The sequence below is a fragment of the Cynocephalus volans genome, chromosome 1 (assembly GCF_027409185.1).
Source record: "Cynocephalus volans isolate mCynVol1 chromosome 1, mCynVol1.pri, whole genome shotgun sequence".
Lineage (NCBI taxonomy): Eukaryota > Metazoa > Chordata > Mammalia > Dermoptera > Cynocephalidae > Cynocephalus > Cynocephalus volans.
Window position 1 is genome coordinate 34,352,477 of NC_084460.1, and position 18,537 is coordinate 34,371,013.

General features: G+C 46.7%; 1 protein-coding gene across 2 annotated transcripts in view; it reads left to right on the forward strand.

The window, feature by feature from the left end:
- PPP1R16B (protein phosphatase 1 regulatory subunit 16B) overlaps window positions 1–17,911 on the forward strand; it is a 68,711-nt gene extending 50,800 nt beyond the window's left edge. The window contains exons 3-10 of one of the 2 annotated variants that reach the window (XM_063074802.1): window positions 1,999–2,144; window positions 6,844–6,947; window positions 8,578–8,702; window positions 11,659–11,784; window positions 12,349–12,424; window positions 13,140–13,269; window positions 13,360–13,528; window positions 17,402–17,911. In XM_063074802.1, coding sequence (XP_062930872.1) covers window positions 1,999–2,144; window positions 6,844–6,947; window positions 8,578–8,702; window positions 11,659–11,784; window positions 12,349–12,424; window positions 13,140–13,269; window positions 13,360–13,528; window positions 17,402–17,911 — 1,386 coding nt within the window. The remainder of the gene's footprint in view (window positions 1–1,998; window positions 2,145–6,843; window positions 6,948–8,577; window positions 8,703–11,658; window positions 11,785–12,348; window positions 12,425–13,139; window positions 13,270–13,359; window positions 13,529–17,401) is intronic. The other variant, XM_063074811.1, reaches the window with a different exon arrangement.
- The last annotated feature ends 626 nt before the right edge of the window (window positions 17,912–18,537 follow it).

Here is an 18,537-nt window from a genome sequence, read left to right on the forward strand (position 1 = left end):
TGATGGAGAGGATGTGGGAAGTGAGGAGGCAGGAGTCAGCTGACTGCCACGTGCCCTCTCCTACCTTAGCGAATGCAGGGGAGGAAGCCTGCCTGTCCAACCATGCACCACCTTCCTCTATGTGCAACACTGTTGTCACCTCTCAACACGGTCCTTGCTCAGGCTAGGTCTCTCAGGTGCAGATTGGTCCAACCCCCGGGCATCTCCCTCACAAGACTCTGATTCTGGGTGCACAAGCCATTTCCCCTTCAATCTGAAACTTCCACCCCCATGTTTTCTGCAGTATCTGAGGGTGACATTTCTGGCCCTCCTGTGCCTTCAACCGAGGGGCTCCACAGACTCATCTCCCAGTGGTAGCTTGGGGACCTGCGCCTTCCACCACTGCCTCGTTTCAGCGCTTTTGGTGCCATCTGCTGGCACTGTCATGCCACTGCATGGTTCTCCCACCCACCTGAGGCAGCACCTGGCCACACAGGGTCGCGGCTTTCCCCATCTGTCCCGAGAAATGCCCTCAGACCCAGCCATACCCAGATGGACTGGTGCAGAAAGAACCTGGGTCTCTGGCACCATCTGTGCAGATGGCTGCTGCTTTCCCACATGTCCTGGAGCAGAGCCCTGCCTCCGCCCGGGATGGGAGTGCGGCTGTGGTGTGCCGCCCCTCACCCCACCCCCACCCCTCCCACACTCACCTGGGGCCACGAGCTTACTCAGGTGCCCCTGCTTCTTCTGCTGGCATCCAGTCACTTCTCACCATTCCCACAATCACTTCTGTAGGCCAGGACACCATCATCTGTTAACTGGATGACTTAACATAGCTCCTCACTGTTCCATCTCAACACGTGCATGTTCATGTGCGAGCACACGCGCGCGCGCGCGCACACACACACACACACACACACACACAATCTGTTCTTCATGTGCAACCAGAGGAGCGAGTTTTTTAAAAAGCAAATATGACTGTGCCACTCTTCTGATATAACTCACCGTCGCCCATTGCACTGAGGAGTAAGCCCTCTCCAGGAGGAGCAAGGCTGAGCACAGGTTCGTTCCCCTGCTATGTCCCATGCTGGCTCCAGAAGTCACCTCTAGGGAAGAGCCTCCATCCTGCAGTCTGTAAAGTAGCTCCCTGTCTTCCTGCTCCATCCTTGCCTCCCCTCTTCAAAGGAGCCCTGGTGTGAAGCCCCTCTGTCCCCTTGAGATCTTTCACTCCCTGTCCCTGGATTTTGGGAGCTCCAGCAGCTTTGCACCCTGTGTTCCCTCTGAGGGGCTGCAGGCTCCTGACCCTTCCCCCTCGCTGGGGCTGACTCATGTGTGGTCACTGCTCCATATAGGTAGGAACACAAACATGGCTGTCTCCTCTCAGGGACCGTTTCAGAATTCCCTAGAATCCTATCACGAGGCTGGATTCTTTTAGGAGGCACTTGGTTACTTGGGGGCTTTCCTAAGATCTGAGCTCCTGGGTCAAAAGGTCCTAAGTCAGAGGTTTCAAACTCTGGTTTACAGCCACACCTTGGAGGCCACTACTGGGAAGGGGGGCATCTTCCCAACACACATCCCTGCTTCAACCCAAGTAGTCCTGCTTGAATTTATTGCTTATCTGAATTCTCCATATAATTTTGTTAGAGTTCTCTATACAATTTTGTTTGGAGAAAGCCTTCTGGGATTAAAAAAAAGTTTTAAAACCTCATTCAAAATGTCATCCCATTACACCAACACTTGCAAAGCATTTTATAGCTGACAGGGTGATTTTTTATTTTTATACTTTTATATATTATTAACTTCATTTTTACTCACAAGGACACTGAGGCTCAGAGAGGTTAAGTGCCTTGCCCAAGGTCATGAGCAATCCTTAACAGCATGTAAGTGATGGAGCTGGACTCAAACTCAGGCATTCTGGCTCCACTGACCTTCTTGTGGCCTCTTGCGGGGAACCTGGTATGTCCCCACCAGAGCCTGGGAAGCTGCCTGGAGCTGACTGTGCCTGTGTGTCCCTCCCAGTGCTGCATTGACAACTTTGAGGAAATCGTCAAGCTGCTCCTTTCCCATGGTGCGAACGTGAACGCCAAGGACAATGAACTGTGGACACCACTGCATGCTGCAGCCACCTGCGGCCACATCAACCTGGTGAAGATCCTCGTTCAGTAGTACGTGCCCCTCCCTCCCCCAACAGCAGCCTTGCTCACCTCTTGTGTTTTTCTAAGTCTGCCTGTCCTTTCTTTCCTCTCTCTCTGCCATTCCTTCTCTTTCTTCCTTGGTGCTTGTCACTCTCTCTTTCTCTCCCTATTTCTACCTCTCTCCTCTTCCTCCCCCAAATTCCTCTTGTCTCTCTCCATCTCTGTATGTCTTTATCTTTTTCTCTCAATCTCTGTCTCTCTTTCATTCTTGGTTTCTCTTTTTGACTCTTTGTCTCTCTTCATTGTCTCTCTCTCTATTATCTTTTTTGCCTCAATTTTTTTTTATTGTGGTAAAATATACATAACATAAAATTTACCATCCTAGCCATTTTGAAGTGTATAGTTCAGTGCTAATTAAATATATTCATAATGTTGTGCAACCATCACCACCACCCATCTCTAGAACTCTTTCCATCTTGCAAAACTGAAACTCTACCCATTAAACAATATATCCCATCCCCTGCCAACCCCCAGCAACCACCTTTCTATTTTCTGACTGTGTGACTTTGATTACTCTAAGTATCATATAAGTGGAATCGTACAGTATTTTTATTTTTGTGACTGGCTTATTTCACTTAGCATAACGACCTCAAGGTTTATCCCTGTTGTAGCATGTGTCAAAATTTCCTCTATCTTTAAGACTGAATAATATCCCACTGTATGTACATACCATGTTTTGCTTATCCATTCATCCATTGATGAACACTTGGGTTGCTTCCATGTTTTAGCTATTGTGAATAATGCTGATATGAATGTGGATGTACAAACTTCTCTTTGAGACCCTGCTTTCCATTCTTTTGGGTATATACCCAGAAGTGGAATTGCTGTTTCATATGCTAATTCCATTTTTAATTTTTTAAGGAGCTGCTATACTGTTTTGTACAGTGGCTATACCATTTTACATTTCCATCAACAGTGCGCAAGGGTTCCAGTTTCTCTCCATCCTCCTCATTAACACTTGTTATTTTCTGTTTTTTTTTTTCTTTTTTGTTAGTAGCCACTTTAATGGGTGCAAGGTGGTATCTTACTGTGGTTTTGATTTGCATTTCCCTAATGATTAGTGATGTTGAGCATCTTTTGATGTGCTTATTATCCATTTGTATATCTTCTTTGGAAAAATGTCTATTCCAGTCCTTTGCCATTTTTGAATTTTTGTTTATGTATTTTTGTCATTGAGTTTTAGGAGTTCTTGATATATTCCAGATATTAAACCCTTATCCGATACATAATTGGCAAATATTTTCTCGCCTTCTATGGATTGTCTTTTTACTCTGTTGATAGTGTCTTTTGGTGTACAGGAAATTTTCACAAAGTCCAATTTTTCTATTTTTTCTTTTGTTGCTTGTTACCTTTGGCATCATATCCAAGAAATCATTGCCAAATCCAATGTCTTGAAGTTTTTGCCCTGTTTTCTTCCAGGAGTTCTATAGTTTTAGGTCTTACATTTAGGTCATGGATCCATTTTGAGCTAAGTTTTGTATGTGGTATTAGGTAAGGGTCTAACTTCATTCTTTAGCTTGTGGATATTCAGTTTCCTCAGCACTGTTTGTTGGAAAGATTGTCTTTGCCTTATTGAATGGTCTTGGTACCCTGTCAAAAATCATTCAACTGTATATGGGAGGGTTTACTCCCGAACTCATTGGTCTATATATCTGTCTTTATGCCAGTACCACATTGTTTTGATTACCATAGCTTTATAGTAAGTTTTGAAAACAGAAAGTGTGAGTCCTCCAGCTTTGTTCATCTTTTTCAGGATTGTTTTGGCTATTGAGGGTCCCTTGAGAGTCCATATGAATTTTAGAGAGGTTTTTCTATTGTTCAAAAAACATTATTGGAGTTTGATAGGGATTGCATTAAATCTGTAGATAACTTTAGATAGTATTGACATCTTGACAGTATTAAGTCTTCCAATCAATGAATGTCTAATCAAGACATAGGATGTCTTTCCATTTATTTATCTATTCTTTAATTTTTTTCAGAAATGTTTTGTAGTTTTTGTTGTACAGTCTTTTACCTCCTTGGTTAAGTTAATTCCTAAGGATTTTATTCTTTTTGATGCTATTGCAAATTGAATTGTTTTCTTCATTTCCTTTTTTGATTATTCATTGTTAGTGTATAGAAACACAATTGATTTTTGTGTGTTGACTTTATATTCTGCTGAATTTATTCATTAGTTTTTTTGCGTGTGGAACCTTTAGGGTTTTCTACTTACAATCTTATGTCATCTGTGAGCAGAGATAATTTTACTTCTTCATTTTCTATTTTGATGCCTTTTATTTATTTATTTATTTTGCCTAATTGTTCTGGCTGGAATAGAAGTGGCAAAAGTAGGCATCTTTGCCTTGTTCCTGATCTTAGAGGAAAAGATTTTAGTCTTTCACCATTAAGTATGATGTTTGCTGTTGGTTTTTTCATATATGGCTTTTGTTGTGTTGAGGTAGTTTCCTTCTACTCCTACTTTGTTGAGTGTTTTTATCAGGAAAGGGTGTTGAATTTTGTCAAATGCTTTTTTTTTTTTTTTAAAGATGACCGGGAAGGGGATCTTAACCCTTTACTTGGCGTTATTAGCACACTCTCCCAATTGAGCTAACCAGCCATCCCTATATAGGGATCCGAACCCTGTGTCCTTGGTGTTATCAGCACCACATTCTCCCAAGTGAGCCATGGGCTGGCGCCTGTCAGATGCTTTTTCTGCATCAACTGAGATGATCATGTTTTTTTTTTCCTTCATTCTGTTAACATAGTGTATTACACTGAGCAATTTTCATCTGTTAAACTGTCCTTGCATCACAGGAATAAAATCCCACTTGGTCATGGTATATAATCCTTTTAATATGCTGCTAAATTTGGCTTGCTATTATTTTGTTGATGATTTTGCATCATTGTTCACAAGAGATATTGATCTGTAGTTTTCTTGTAGTGTTTTTGTCTGGCTTTGGCACCAGGGTATCATTCTCTCTTTATTATCTCTTTTTCTGTATCTCCACGAGATGAGTCTACCTTTATCTCCTCTACTCTTTTTACGTGTTGTTGCCATTTTTGTTTCTCTTGCTATTTAAAAAAGAAAAAGCAAGTATACTTCTTTGGAATCCTGTCTACATGCTTTGGGGAGGGCAGAATCTGCTTGGGGGGGCACCATGCAGCCATGTCTTTCCCAAGAATAAGGCCATTTCTCTTTAAACTGATCCAAGGGTCTTTTCCCACCCTGAAATTCTTTCTAATCTGCTCAGGTTCTAAAAACACGTGGAAAAGACAGCTTTCAATTTCAAGTGTATTCAAATGAATTCAGCTAATAATTGGAGGGTGCCAAGCTGGGCCAGACCTTGTGCTGGGCATTGGGTACACAGGGATGCAGAAGTCCTGGGAAGCCAGAAGAAAATCATGTCATTTAGGTAGCAGAGCTGAGACAGAGTAAGTCCAGTGGGCTGGGGTGCCTGGAGGCCAAAGAGAGCATCTGAGTGCAGGGAGTCAGGAAGAGTGGCCAAGAGCAGGTAACCTTTTGCACAGGTCTTGGTGGAGCAGCAGGAGCCCTTTGGGAGTCTCCTGGTGGGGATGGAGATGAAAGTACTGCTTCCCTGGCTCAGAGAGGTAGATTAGCTTGTTCAAGGGCACACAAGAGCTCAGAGAGGTCACAGTGGTGGGATGTTAGGCCAAAGGAGTGGATGGTGGCCGTGTCTACCCTTTGATGAGAATCTGAGCATGGTTTAGTCTGCCAGGAGCATCAGGTAGCCACAACCCAATCAGGGATGGTGCGCGTAAGACAAAGGGAGTGGTGCCAGCATGGTTCAGGGGGTCCCCAGTGCTGATCTGTACCAGATTTGCCTGCGGCATGGATTTAAATATGTATTCCCAGGCCCCACCCCAGAGACTCTGTTTCAGGAGGGCTGGAGCAAAGCCCAAGCAGCTGCATTTTATTTCAGTGGTCCCCAGGTAATTGTGCTGTGGGGCATCCCAGGGCCATGTTTGGGAGCTGTGGGCCCAAAGAGCAGATTCTTCCAGGGAGCTCCAAGGCTCTGTTTTGCCCCAGCTTGGTCAGCCTTGTGGGTAGGTGGGAGATAACTGAAGATGTTTCTGTATGTGGGCAAAAATTGAAATAGAGCACAGAGAAGTGAAAAGAGCTGACACATGAGAGACCAGGTCAGACTCTTGACTGTACTGTACCCAAACTGTGTGACCTTGGACAAGTGACTGAACCTGTCCGAGTCTTTGTTTCCCCTTGAGTGAGATGGGGCCAACAGTACCAACCCAAAAGGACTATGATAAAGATCAAATAAGATGATGTGTGTAAAGGGCTTAGATCAGGCTTGGCTCCCAGCAGGTGCTTGGTAGGTGGCACCACCACCATTACCATTGTTTTTATTATTGCTGCCAGGGAGGACTTTGACATCAGTCCTGAAGTGACCGCCTGCTGGTTCCACAGAGTGAGAAGCTGAGAGAGGTCTTCTGGGATAGCTCTCCTGGGACTTTGGTCCCTTCCCACCTGGGGCACCCAGCTCCTGAACCTGCTGTGCTCATGGGCTGTGTGGTGGGCAGACTGAAGCATCCTCTTGCTGGGGTGCACCATGGTGGGGTGTACAATGAGGTTGTGGGTGAGAGTCCAGAGGGCAGAGGCAGCCAGACCAAGTCCAGCCACACCCATCTGGCCCTCACCCTGGCCCTTTCTCTGCAGTGGGGCCGACTTGCTTGCTGTCAACTCTGATGGGAACATGCCATATGACCTCTGCGAGGACGAGCCCACACTGGATGTCATCGAGACCTGCATGGCGTACCAGGGTAAGGGGAGTGGGCTGCAAAGTAGGCACAGCACAGTTTTGCAGTGAGTGTCACTTGAATGAATGTGGGTGAACAAATTAGCTAGCCATGTGCTCACCTGCCCCGTGCTTGGCACTCAGTGGACAGGCTGGGTCCTCATTATTATCGTTATCTGTGGATTAACAAGACAAGGACACAGAAGGACCCTGGGAGTGTGCTGTGCAGAAGGAGGTATTGTTCTCATCTGTGTCACCCACCTTTGTCTCCTCTTCATTGGCTGTGACAATTCAATTCAATAAACATTCACCATAAAGATATATTCCCATGTGGGAAAATAAGAAGTTAGGAACATTTGTAGGTGCCTGCTGTGTGCCAGGTACCACATGGGCTGCCAGGGGCCCAGAAAAGCAAGATATGGGCTGCTCTCAGCTCACAGTGAGAGAGACCTGCCTGCCTCCAGCATCTCACGTACGTGTCTTTGAAGCAGCTCCTTGGAAATATGGTCCAAACCAGACCCTCAACTGCAGCCCGAGGTCCTGCCCTGGCCCTGCCTCATGTTTCTCCCTAAATCACTATGGTCACCACCAATCTGGTCTCCTGGTTCTCTGGCACCCAAGTTTTTCCTGTTCATCTCCTGCAAAGGTTCTTAATTTTCATGCCAATCTGGTCAATCTGGTGAATCTATGGACCCCTTCTCAGAATAATGTTTTTAAATGCAGTTATAAAATCATAGGACTATAAAGGAAGCCAATTATATTAAAACATTGCTACCAAAATATTGTTAAATATTTCAGAAACTTTACTAATTCATTAAAAATAAGATGACATGATATGACAATACCTACAGTATATGACAATACCTACAGTTTCCGTTGGAACAGGCACTGCTAATACTACTGTGGGTTTTGCCTACATTCTAACGGGAGGAAATGCTGAATTTCATCTAAAGGTTAGTCAAAATAAACATGTAAACTTTTTTCTCCTTTCGCATTTCCAGACCTCCCCTGAATTGTATCCAAGAGTGCTTGATCTAATGGATCTATTTATAGAGCATGTCCCCCTCTCCTTAAATACCACTAGTAGCTGCCAGTAACACTTAAACTTTTCTGCCAGGGATTGAGGCTACAAAATGTCTTTCTGGGCTCCTCTACCTCGATTTATTCAACTCTCCATTAGAAAGTAATATATTCATTAATTTGGTTATTTCTTCAACAAAAATTTATTGAGAATTGTGCCTGGTGCTGCAAATGTAATCGTGGATGAGATGAAGGAAATGAACAAAGACCCTGGTCAGTGAGGGTGGTCATCAGAGGCCAGCTGGGAGGTCATCCAGGCCAGGACCTAAAGAGTGAGACAGAGCCAGCCACTGGAGCAGTTGAGGGAGGGTAGGTGGGTGGTAAGGGCTTCCAGGTAGGAGAACAGCGCGCACAGAAATGACTGATATTAATACAGTTCCTACTGGGTGCCAGACAGGAATGGCCCTCACTCTGTGGGCCAACATATAGTGTTTGCATTCATAGGGCTTGGGAGACAGCCCCCTTGACTGTCAGACTCTGGGGAGCAGGAGCCATGCCTTCCCCACATGCCCTCCCCTCTCTCCTTGCAGCCTAGGCCTGAGGGCACTGAATAAATGCCCTCTTTCCCACTGCAGGCATCACCCAAGAGAAAATCAATGAGATGCGGGCAGCTCCGGAGCAGCAGATGATTGCGGACATCCACTGTATGATTGCAGCAGGCCAGGACCTTGACTGGATAGATGCCCAGGGTGCCACACTGGTGAGAAGACAGGCCAGGCTGGTTTGGGATCGGGGGCCAGTACCAGAACCCAGACCAGTTAGGGCTGAAGCGGGCCAGCACCTGATGGGGGCCACACCTATGGCCTTGGGGCCTGCCTGTGGCCTTGGACCTCCTTCAGATCCCTTTGGGGCCAGATTGCCCATGGAATATGGAGGGTAAGCCGAGCAAGGCTCGACATCTTTGAGAACCTGGCCACTCTCCACTGGGGCTGGAGTCAGGAGCCCTGGATAGAAGGCTTGGTTCTGCTGTCCACCTGTTTTGTCTCTAAGATCCTCCTTCACCCCAGGCTCCAGGTGCCTCTTCTGAGCTCATTATTTCCCCCTCCTTCTAATAATGTCTTCCGCTCAAGGAATGGTGCCACCGTTCCCCACTCACCTATGCCATCTTGCTTTGCACTCTCCATTCCCTGCCTCGGCGTCTTCTCTCCTACCCCACTGTCTTCCTTCTTCAGCACTTCCTGATATTGCTGCAGCAGCCTCTCCTGTGGGTTCCCTGACTCCAGAGCCCAGACACCCCCGGTCATCCATCCATCCATCCATCCATCTGGTCAGTGCACAGTCATGAGCACCTCCTCTGTGCTATATGTTTACTAGACCCTGGAGACAGAGAAAAATGGAACCTTCTTCTCTCTCAAATCTGTCTGGTTAACTCCACTCATCCTTGTAGCTCAAGTGTTAGTGACTTGGGGAAACCTCCCTGGCTTTTCCTCATAGGTTCTCATAGTAGATCAGTATTGGAGAGGGTCTGCTCCTGTAGCTTCTAAACTGAAAATAAGAGCATGGCCATGGAGCCCACCCCCCTGATGGCTGTGCCCAGTTCTAGGATTAGGCTCTGTGCTGGTCATGGGCACTCAGGGGTCCCAGGTCTCAGGTAGGGCTCAGCAGTACCAAGTTCCCCTCACTGCCCATCAGGCCTGACCTGGTGGCTTAGGTGTGATAATTCGGCTTCTCCCACTTGGGTTCTGAGCTCTGACCTCTGCTTCATGCCCATTTATGTTAACCGGGTCCCTCCTTGGATCACCTGCTCAGCTCAGCATTCAGAAATGGGGTCAGGTAGAGAGACTGAACGCTGTTGTCTACGGTCAAGGCCAGGCTGCACCTAGGCATTGCTCACCCTGGCTGGAGCTCCACTGGGTCTATAGCTGGGCCCTCTAGACATGTGAGTCTTCTCTTCCTGGGCAGAGGCTGGCCTCAAGGCACCCACCTGGATAGGCCAGGCACATATAAGGTTTTAGGTCTTCCCAGTAAACTGGAGATCATTATATCTTCCTCACAGTGTTGTTGGAAGGATTAAATGAGATTCTGTGTGAGGGTGCTTAGCATAGACTCTGTAAACTCTCAATATATGTAAGCAATGATCATTATTGTTAGAAATATCACTAGTTTACTTTTGCCTTTTTATTCCCAGCCAAGTACTGAGGCCCCACAGTTTGTAATGTCTGACTGGCCAGTCAAGTGTCACCCTCCACAACTGGCAAGGAACAGACATGTATCAATCAGATAATTATACTAATTTTCATGTGTGCCTGTTCCACAACATACCCTGGATTTATTCTGCAAAATTTTTTAAAAAGTGAAAAAAGGAAAATCTCCATTTACCAGAAACTTACAGCAACCTTCCCCCAGGATGAAGTAGCATCTGACCATCAGGGCTGTGTTCTGAAGGGTCACTTTCTGGGGCTGTGCCTTCTCTGTCCCACTGGCTCTGCTGCCCCAGACCTCAGGCCCTGGAGTTCTCTGGCTCCCTCTGAGCCAGTCTTCTGCTGGCCTTTTTGGACCCTCCTCTCCAGCTCCCACCTACGCTGGGCAATTAGTTTCTCTTTGACCTGTCTCCTTCTTCCTCCTTAATTTATTCTCACAGTGCACCTTGTCATCACTTAGGGCTCTCTGAGAATATAAATCACCTACTGCATTTTATCATGTGCTAAGTAACTTATGTATTTTCTGGAAGACTGAACAAGTGGGACAGCTGAAATCTCCTAGGTGGTGGCCATGATAGGAGCCCATGACTGGTGCCAGGTGGAAGAGCTGGGACCTCAAAGTGGGGCTTTCACTTAGTGGATGTATGAGTTATCTTATTGCTGCATAACAAACTACCCCACAATGTAGCATCTCAAAACAATAATAAATATTTACTGTCTCACATAGTTTCTGTGGCTGGGGAATCAGGAACAGCTTAACTATGTGGCTGTGGTTTGGCATCTGTCATGAGATTGCAATCAAGATGTTGGCTAGGGCTGCAGTCTCTTCTGAAGGCTTGACTGGAGCTGGAGGATCCCCTTCCAAGGTGGCACAATCACATGGCTGGCAAGCTGGTGCTGGCTGTTGTCAGAGGCCTGCTTTTCACCTTCTTAGGACTTTTCCTTAGGGCTGCTTGAGGGTCCTCACAACACGGTGGCTTCCCCCTCCTAGAGTGATTGATTCAAGAGAGTGTAAGACAGAAGCAGCAATGCCCTAGCCCCAGAAATCACACAACACTACTTCACAGTATCCTATTATTACAAGGGAGTCACTCAATCTGGCCCACATTCAAGGGGAGAGAAATCAGGTTCCATCCTTAAAGGAAGGTATGTCAAAGAATTTGTAGACTTATTTTAAAACCACCATATTGGACCTCCGAGACCCCTTCGTCAGGACTCAGCACACAGTAGGAGCTCAGTAAATGCTGTTGCCTTAACCACACAGACTTTAAGACCATCCAAGGGAAAAGAGCTCACCTGTCTGCCTTTCCATCTAGGTCCATATTTTGGATACATTTATTTCTGTCTAGGTCCATATTTTAATAATCCTCCTCAATGTGGCAGCTATGTCCATCTCATTCCATGGCATTCTGCTGGCCCTGAGGATGCACTAGGTCTTGGGCAGGGGTGAGGGATCCCCCACCTCCAGTGTGCAGCCAGTCCCTAGGGAGTGCTCACTTCTTTCCTCTCCTCCAGCTGCACATTGCCGGAGCCAATGGATACCTGCGGGCAGCTGAGCTCCTCCTGGACCATGGAGTGCGCGTGGATATGAAGGACTGGGATGGCTGGGAGCCTCTGCATGCGGCTGCCTTCTGGGGACAGGTAGTTCCCACCCACAGGGCTGTGGGGGTGGGAGGGAGGCCAGCCCAGGGTTAACCTGCTCTCACCAAGTCCTTTGGGCTGGCTGTGGGTCAAAAGAACACAAGACCTGCTTAAGACGTTGACTACAGCTAGTATGTGGGATGTGAAAAAACCTAGAGAGTTTGCAAAAACATTTGGCAAGTTGTGTCTTAAGAGGATGATAATCAAATTGGCCAGATTGAAAAATTCCCAGCATTTCTGCTTTGAGTAGTTTCTCCATTTGTTTTCAGATATAAAACTGTGATTGCAGCTTAACACAATCCCTCCTTAGACACCTGATAGCTCTAGAGTTACAGCCGACTCCTTCTCTTCCCCTCGGCGTGGCCCAAGCATGCTGGAGGAAGTGCCAAGCCCATTGTATCTGCTAGGATTCCCCACATGGCTACAGGATGCATGGCCTTCCTCAGGAATCAACTTTGCCCCACCATTCTCTGGGTCATATCCTAAGAGGCCTCAGATACTCTCCACCTCCTAGGCTTTCTGAGCCCTGGGCAGAGGGAACATGGGCTTCTTCCTGTGTTTCAGATGCAGATGGCAGAGCTCTTGGTGTCCCATGGGGCTAGTCTCAGTGCTAGGACATCCATGGATGAGATGCCAATAGGTAAGTCCAGCATAATACCTGGTACACACATAGGCAGTCACCATTTTTTTTGATGGGTAGAGGGATAAAAGGATGAATATATGGTTGGATAGCTTGCTTGATTGACATGTAGATAGATAGGTGGGTGAATGAATAAATTAATGGGTGGTAGATTAATGGACAGATGAACAGATGGATGGATGGGTGGGGTATATGTGCAGATGTGATGATGTGTGGATGGGTGGATGGATGGATGAATAAGTGGATAGGCTGGTAGAGGATGAATCTATGGATAGATGACTGGGACAGCAAATAGGCAGATAGATGAATAAAGGAGGATCAAGTGGGTGGGGGTATATGGATTTCTTAGCATATTCGCATAATTTCTTGCTTGCTCTACCTGGCATACCTGCTTGTTTCTCTTGATACTTCTCATATCAGTGGAGACTTTGTGACTTTTCTTGGAAACTATCAAAGAGGAGTGTGAATGCCATCATGGCTGGGGACCTTAGGAGCTGTGAATGCATGGAACTTGGGTTTCCCATTCTTATACTGCTCTAGGAATTGGGTTGCAGCCCAGAAAATGAGGGTGGCATTGTTTTCTTCCCTCCCTGCATGCCCCCCAAAATACTTGGAGTTTTCAGTGGGTTGGGGTGGCAGCTCCTCTGGTCTGGAGCACCCTCTTGGGCCACAGGCCCCCGTCCTCCTTTCACAACTGAGTCCTGTGCCCCTTCAGACCTGTGTGAGGAGGAGGAGTTCAAAGTCCTGTTGCTGGAGCTAAAACATAAGCACGACGTTATCATGAAGTCACAGCTGAGGCACAAGTCATCCTTGAGCCGGAGGACATCCAGTGCAGGCAGCCGTGGGTGAGTCCAGGGCAGCGCCACCAGGGGTCCCTATACCTCTCCTGCCTGGCTCCTGGGCGTGGCCTCCCAGCACCCCATCTGTCCTCTCAGGAAGGTGGTGCGTCGAGCCAGCCTGTCGGACAGGACCAACCTGTACAGGAAGGAATACGAGGGAGAGGCCATCCTGTGGCAGCAGCGGAGCACAGCCGAGGACCAGCGGACCTCCACCTACAACGGGGACATCAGGGAGACCAGGACCGACCAAGAGAATAAGGACCCAGTGAGTGCCCTCACACCCCATCCCAGTGCCAGCCACTGCCTTGGGAGGAGGACAGGGAAGTAGCTGGGCAGTGCCCTTAAACCAGCTGGATCCAGTCTGACGGTGGTGGCTACTGGAGTTAGTGAGGGCATGTTAGATTCAGAGCTGGGGGCTTTGGCACACAAGAGGGTCTCATCATCAACAGGGAGAGAGTGACTGCCATGTGCCTGCTTATGCTCCATTTCTCAGAAGATTGGGTCAGTAGAGCAGTCACCCCAGGAGCTAAGGGCATTAAGACTTTTTTTTTCCCCAGGAAATATAACAAGATGTTGAGAATTGTGTTGATCAGAACACATTTGATTGGAAGAAATTTTTTGAAAAACTGTGTAGGTCACTGGTAGGACCTCTAGGAAGCCTGCTCCAGTAGCAGCCAACAGTCCTGGGCTTTAAACTGCTTTCCTTAGAGGATGCATATTTATTTCCTGTGGTTGCTGTAACAAATTTCCACAAGCTGGGTGGCTTAAAACAGCATAATTTGTTTCTCTCAAAATTCTGGAGGCCAGCAGCCTAAAATCTAGTTGTCAGCAGGGTCAGTTCCCTCTGGGAGCTCTGAAGGGGAATTTCTGTTCCATGCCTCTCTTCCAGCTTCTGGTGGCTCAGGCAGTCCTTGGCTTTTGCTAGCGTGACTCCAGTCTCTGTCTCTGCCATCACATGGCCTTCTTCCTTGTGTGTGTGTAGGTGTCTCTGTTTTCTTATCTTGTGAGGACAGCAGTCATTGGGTTAGGGCTCACCCCAATCCAGTGTGACCTCATCTTCATTTAACTTATTACATCTGCAAATACCTATTTCCAAATAAAGTCATACTCAGAGGCTCTGGGCAGGGCTGAACAAGTTTGGGGCCAGAGCAGAATTGCTGAGGACAAGAAGGGAGAAGCTGAGTATACCAGCAATGGTCTGCCTTTTTGGTTCTTCCACCACGCAATGACGAGATGAAGACATTTCTAGAGAGTATTGCTTTGGCCGATGTACAAGGATTAGCTGCCCAGCATGCCCACGTGTCTCAGTGGGACCCTGCTTCCTTGTGTGAATGGTGAGGTCACTCTCAGGCTGTCTTACCAGCAGGAGTGAAGGCATCTGCCAAGGGAATCCCCATCAAAATCATGGGCTGGGGATGGAGAGGGCTTTGTTCTGCCTGGTGCCTAAGCCTGACGGTTGGGGAGAAAAAGAGTTGTAGATCGAAATTGAATCACATTTCAAATGGCTCCCAGCTATGGTATATTGTGGTTGAGTTGTAACTTGCATGTGGTAAAGTACACAATCTTAAATGCATTTTTCAATGAATTTTTACAAAAGAATGCACTTAGATGAATGTATAGTGCATTTTAATCATTCACATTCCCTCTCTCATTCAGTCCTTTCCCCCCACACCAAAGGTAGCCACTATTTAACTCTGAGCGTTAAAGATTAGTTTTGTATATGATATGATGGGACCATGCAGTGCATCGTCTTTTGTGTCTGGCTTCTTTTATGTCTGTGAGATTCATCTACATTGTGGCACCCAGCAGTAGCTTATTCTTTTTCATTGTTCTATGGAATTCTATTGTTTGAATATTGCAACTTACATATCCATTCTTCTATTGGTGGCCATTTGGATTGTTTCCAGTGGTTGGCTATTATGAATAAAGCTGCTATAACATTCTTGTACATGCCTTTTGGTGCACATAAGCAATATTTTGTTCTGGGTATATACCCAGGAATGTAGTGTGAGGCATGGGGTAGGCATTATGCTTAGTTTTAGCAGATATTGCCAAGCAATTTCCCAAGGTGGTGGTACCTATCTGCTCTCCCATCAGCAGTGTAAGGGCGTCCCCTGGCATAGTCAGTCCTTTTAACTTGAGCCATCCTGGTGGGGTTGCTGTGGTAGCTCGAATGTTATATTTGAATTTCTCTGATGATGGGGGATGTTAAACCCATTTTCATATGCTTATTGGCCATTTGGTTAGCTTCTTTTGTACACTGTCTGTTCTTTTGCCCCTTTTTGTTGGGTTGTTTATTTTTTCCTTATTGATTTGGAGGAGAGCCTCAGATTCTTAAAGAAATCCTCATGGAAGCAGCCCCACCGCATTCACACTCGCTTTGTCCCTGTGTTTGTTCACGTCTCACAGGCCCTGGGACTCCCCCAGAAGTGTTCATTGCTGTGGAGTCTCATACACCCTTAAGCCTGTAGGAATGAGATAGGGGTTTTTGGCTTCTGGAAGCCACCTGTAGTTAGGTTCCTGATTTCCAGAAGGAGCCATTAAAAAAAAAAAGAAGAAACATACACATTTATGTAAATGGAAACTTAGTGTGGAAAGTATCCCTTGCTTTACCTATTTTAACCTAATTATATATTTCTTGAATATCTTTCCAAGCTAGCATAAAGAGACTTCCTTTACTCTTTCTACCAGCTGCAGAACATTCCAGTACACATACTGGCCACAATTTTCCAGTTGCCCAATAACAACTTTCAGGCTTTGCATCCATGAGGTAGTATATCTGTGCAACAAAGTCCTAGAATGTATAGTTTGCTGGTGCAAAGTATACATTCTTCTTTAAAAAAAATTTTTTTTTGGTGGGATGCTCTGAAATTGTTCTCCAAAGAGGTTGTGACAGTTTACACTCTCACTTATTTCTCCACATCCTTGCCAATGCTGAGTAATAACACGCTTGAAAAATATTTGTGTGATAGGTAAAATTATTTTGCTATTTTAATTTTTATGTCATTAATTATTAATGAGGTTGAATATTTTTCTGATGTTTATAGGCTAAATATATCTATTATTTTGCTGAGAGCTGCATATTAGTGCCCTTTGCCTATATTTTTGGTTGGGTGGTTAGGTTTTTTAAAATGGACTTTTAAGTGTTCTTTGTATGTTTGGAAAATTAGTCCCTTTTCTGTCATATGTGTTGCAAACGTTTTTCCAGTTTTTTCATGTGTCTTTTGACTTTGTTTATGGTGATTTTTGCGGTGCTTTACATTTTTGTTATTGTCAAATGTGTTTATCTTTTAGTTTATAGTTTCTGGGCAGCAGCTACTGTTTTCTTTTCTTTTCTTTTTCTTTTTTCTTTCTGACTGGCTATAGTTTTCAAGCTCTTGTTATTCAGGGATCATTGGGTATACAGGATCCCTGGGTAAGAATCATTTGAAGTGGAAATATGCTGGAAATACAGAGGAAGGATTACAAGTGACTGAAACACCCAACTAAAATTGACTTAAAAAAGGAATTTATTGGCTCATGTAACTGAAAAGTCTGGGTCCAGCTGGGTTCTGGGCCTCAAAATGCATCATCGGGATGCAATCTCCCTCCATTGACTTAAAAAAGGAATTTATTGGCTCATGTAACTGAAAAGTCTGGGTCCAGCTGGGTTCTGGGCCTCAAAATGCATCATCGGGATGCAATCTCCCTCCTCTCTCTCCCAGTCTTCCCTAATGTCAGCTTCACTTGCAAGCAGACCCTTTGACATGGCATCTATGTAGTCCCCAGCTTCCATCATTTTTACCACCCACAGCACCTACAGAAACTGTTCTTTCCCAATTGTTCTAGCAAAAGCTCCAGGGTTGAATTTCATTAAACCAATCTTTGTTGAGAACCTATCCCTGGACTAATAGTGAAATGTGTTGATTGGCCAGGCCTGGGGTCATGGTCCAGCCCCCAGAGCAAGTTTGGGGTTGGTCAGCTGTACCAAAACACAGAGATTGGTGATTCCCGAAAAGAAAGCAGAGGCCCTGTTACCCAGGTAGGGAAAACCTACCTGGAGGATGGATCCAAACAACCCTGCTCTCAGCAGAGGTGCCAGTGGGCAGTGAGCTCTGATCCTCTAGCTAGCGGGTAATGTTGTCCTTCTCACTCTCAGAACCCCAGGCTGGAGAAACCCGTGCTGCTCTCTGAATTTTCCACCAAGATCCCACGGGGTGAACTGGACGTGCCTGTTGAAAATGGCCTCCGGGCTCCGGTCAGCGCCTACCAGTACGCACTGTCCAATGGGGATGTCTGGAAGGTGCATGAGGTGCCTGACTACAGCATGGCCTATGGCAGCCCTGGCATGGCTGATGCCACCCCGCCCTGGAGTGGCTACAAAGAGCAGAGCCCCCAGACGCTTCTGGAGCTGAAGCGGCAGCGGGCTGCAGCCAAGTTGCTCAGCCACCCCTTCCTGAGCACCCACCTGGGCAGCAGCATGGCCAGGACTGGCGAGAGCAGCAGTGAAGGCAAGACCCCTTTGATCGGAGGCAGAACTTCACCATACAGCAGCAATGGGACCTCAGTGTATTACACAGTCACCAGCGGAGATCCCCCGCTCTTAAAGTTCAAGGCCCCCATGGAGGAGATGGAGGAGAAGGTCCATGGTTGCTGTCGCATCTCCTAGTCTCCGTGTGATGAAGTAGAGAGATTCCTCGGGGGAGGAGTCCCTGAAATCCAGGCCAGCCCAAAAGTCCTGTCTGGGGAGGTATCAGAGGGCAGCTGGGGGAGAGGTGGGCTCTGCTTTCCAGAGGAATGCTGAGCCCACCTCTCACCCAGCTGCCCATAGCATCACCGCTCCCCATGGTTCTGCTTCCTGTTGCATTGTCTGCCACCTGAAACAAGGCTCGCAGTGGCCTCCTGACTCTCTCTGCTGTCTGATTTTGGGAGAGCAGGCTTGAAATCCCAGTTCTGTTCTTGGTAAAGGCCTCTCTGGAGCAGTACTTGCATGTCACATAACACACACACACACACACACACACACACACACACACACTCAGGCACACACACAACCAATGTGTGCAGGAATGACACACCTGGGCTCATGGGAAGCAGGTGGGGCTGAGAATTTCTGGGCTATTCCCAAAAGTCTTGAGGTTAAGCCTCAGAGTGTCATCACCACTGCCAATGTGTCTTTAGCAGGGGAGGGGGCCTGCTAAGCTGAGACCCATAGTCCTACTCAGAGTCATACCAGGGTCTGGGCCACCATCCATACCTGGCAGGGGCAGGAAGTCCTCACTGTGTTCAGAGGGA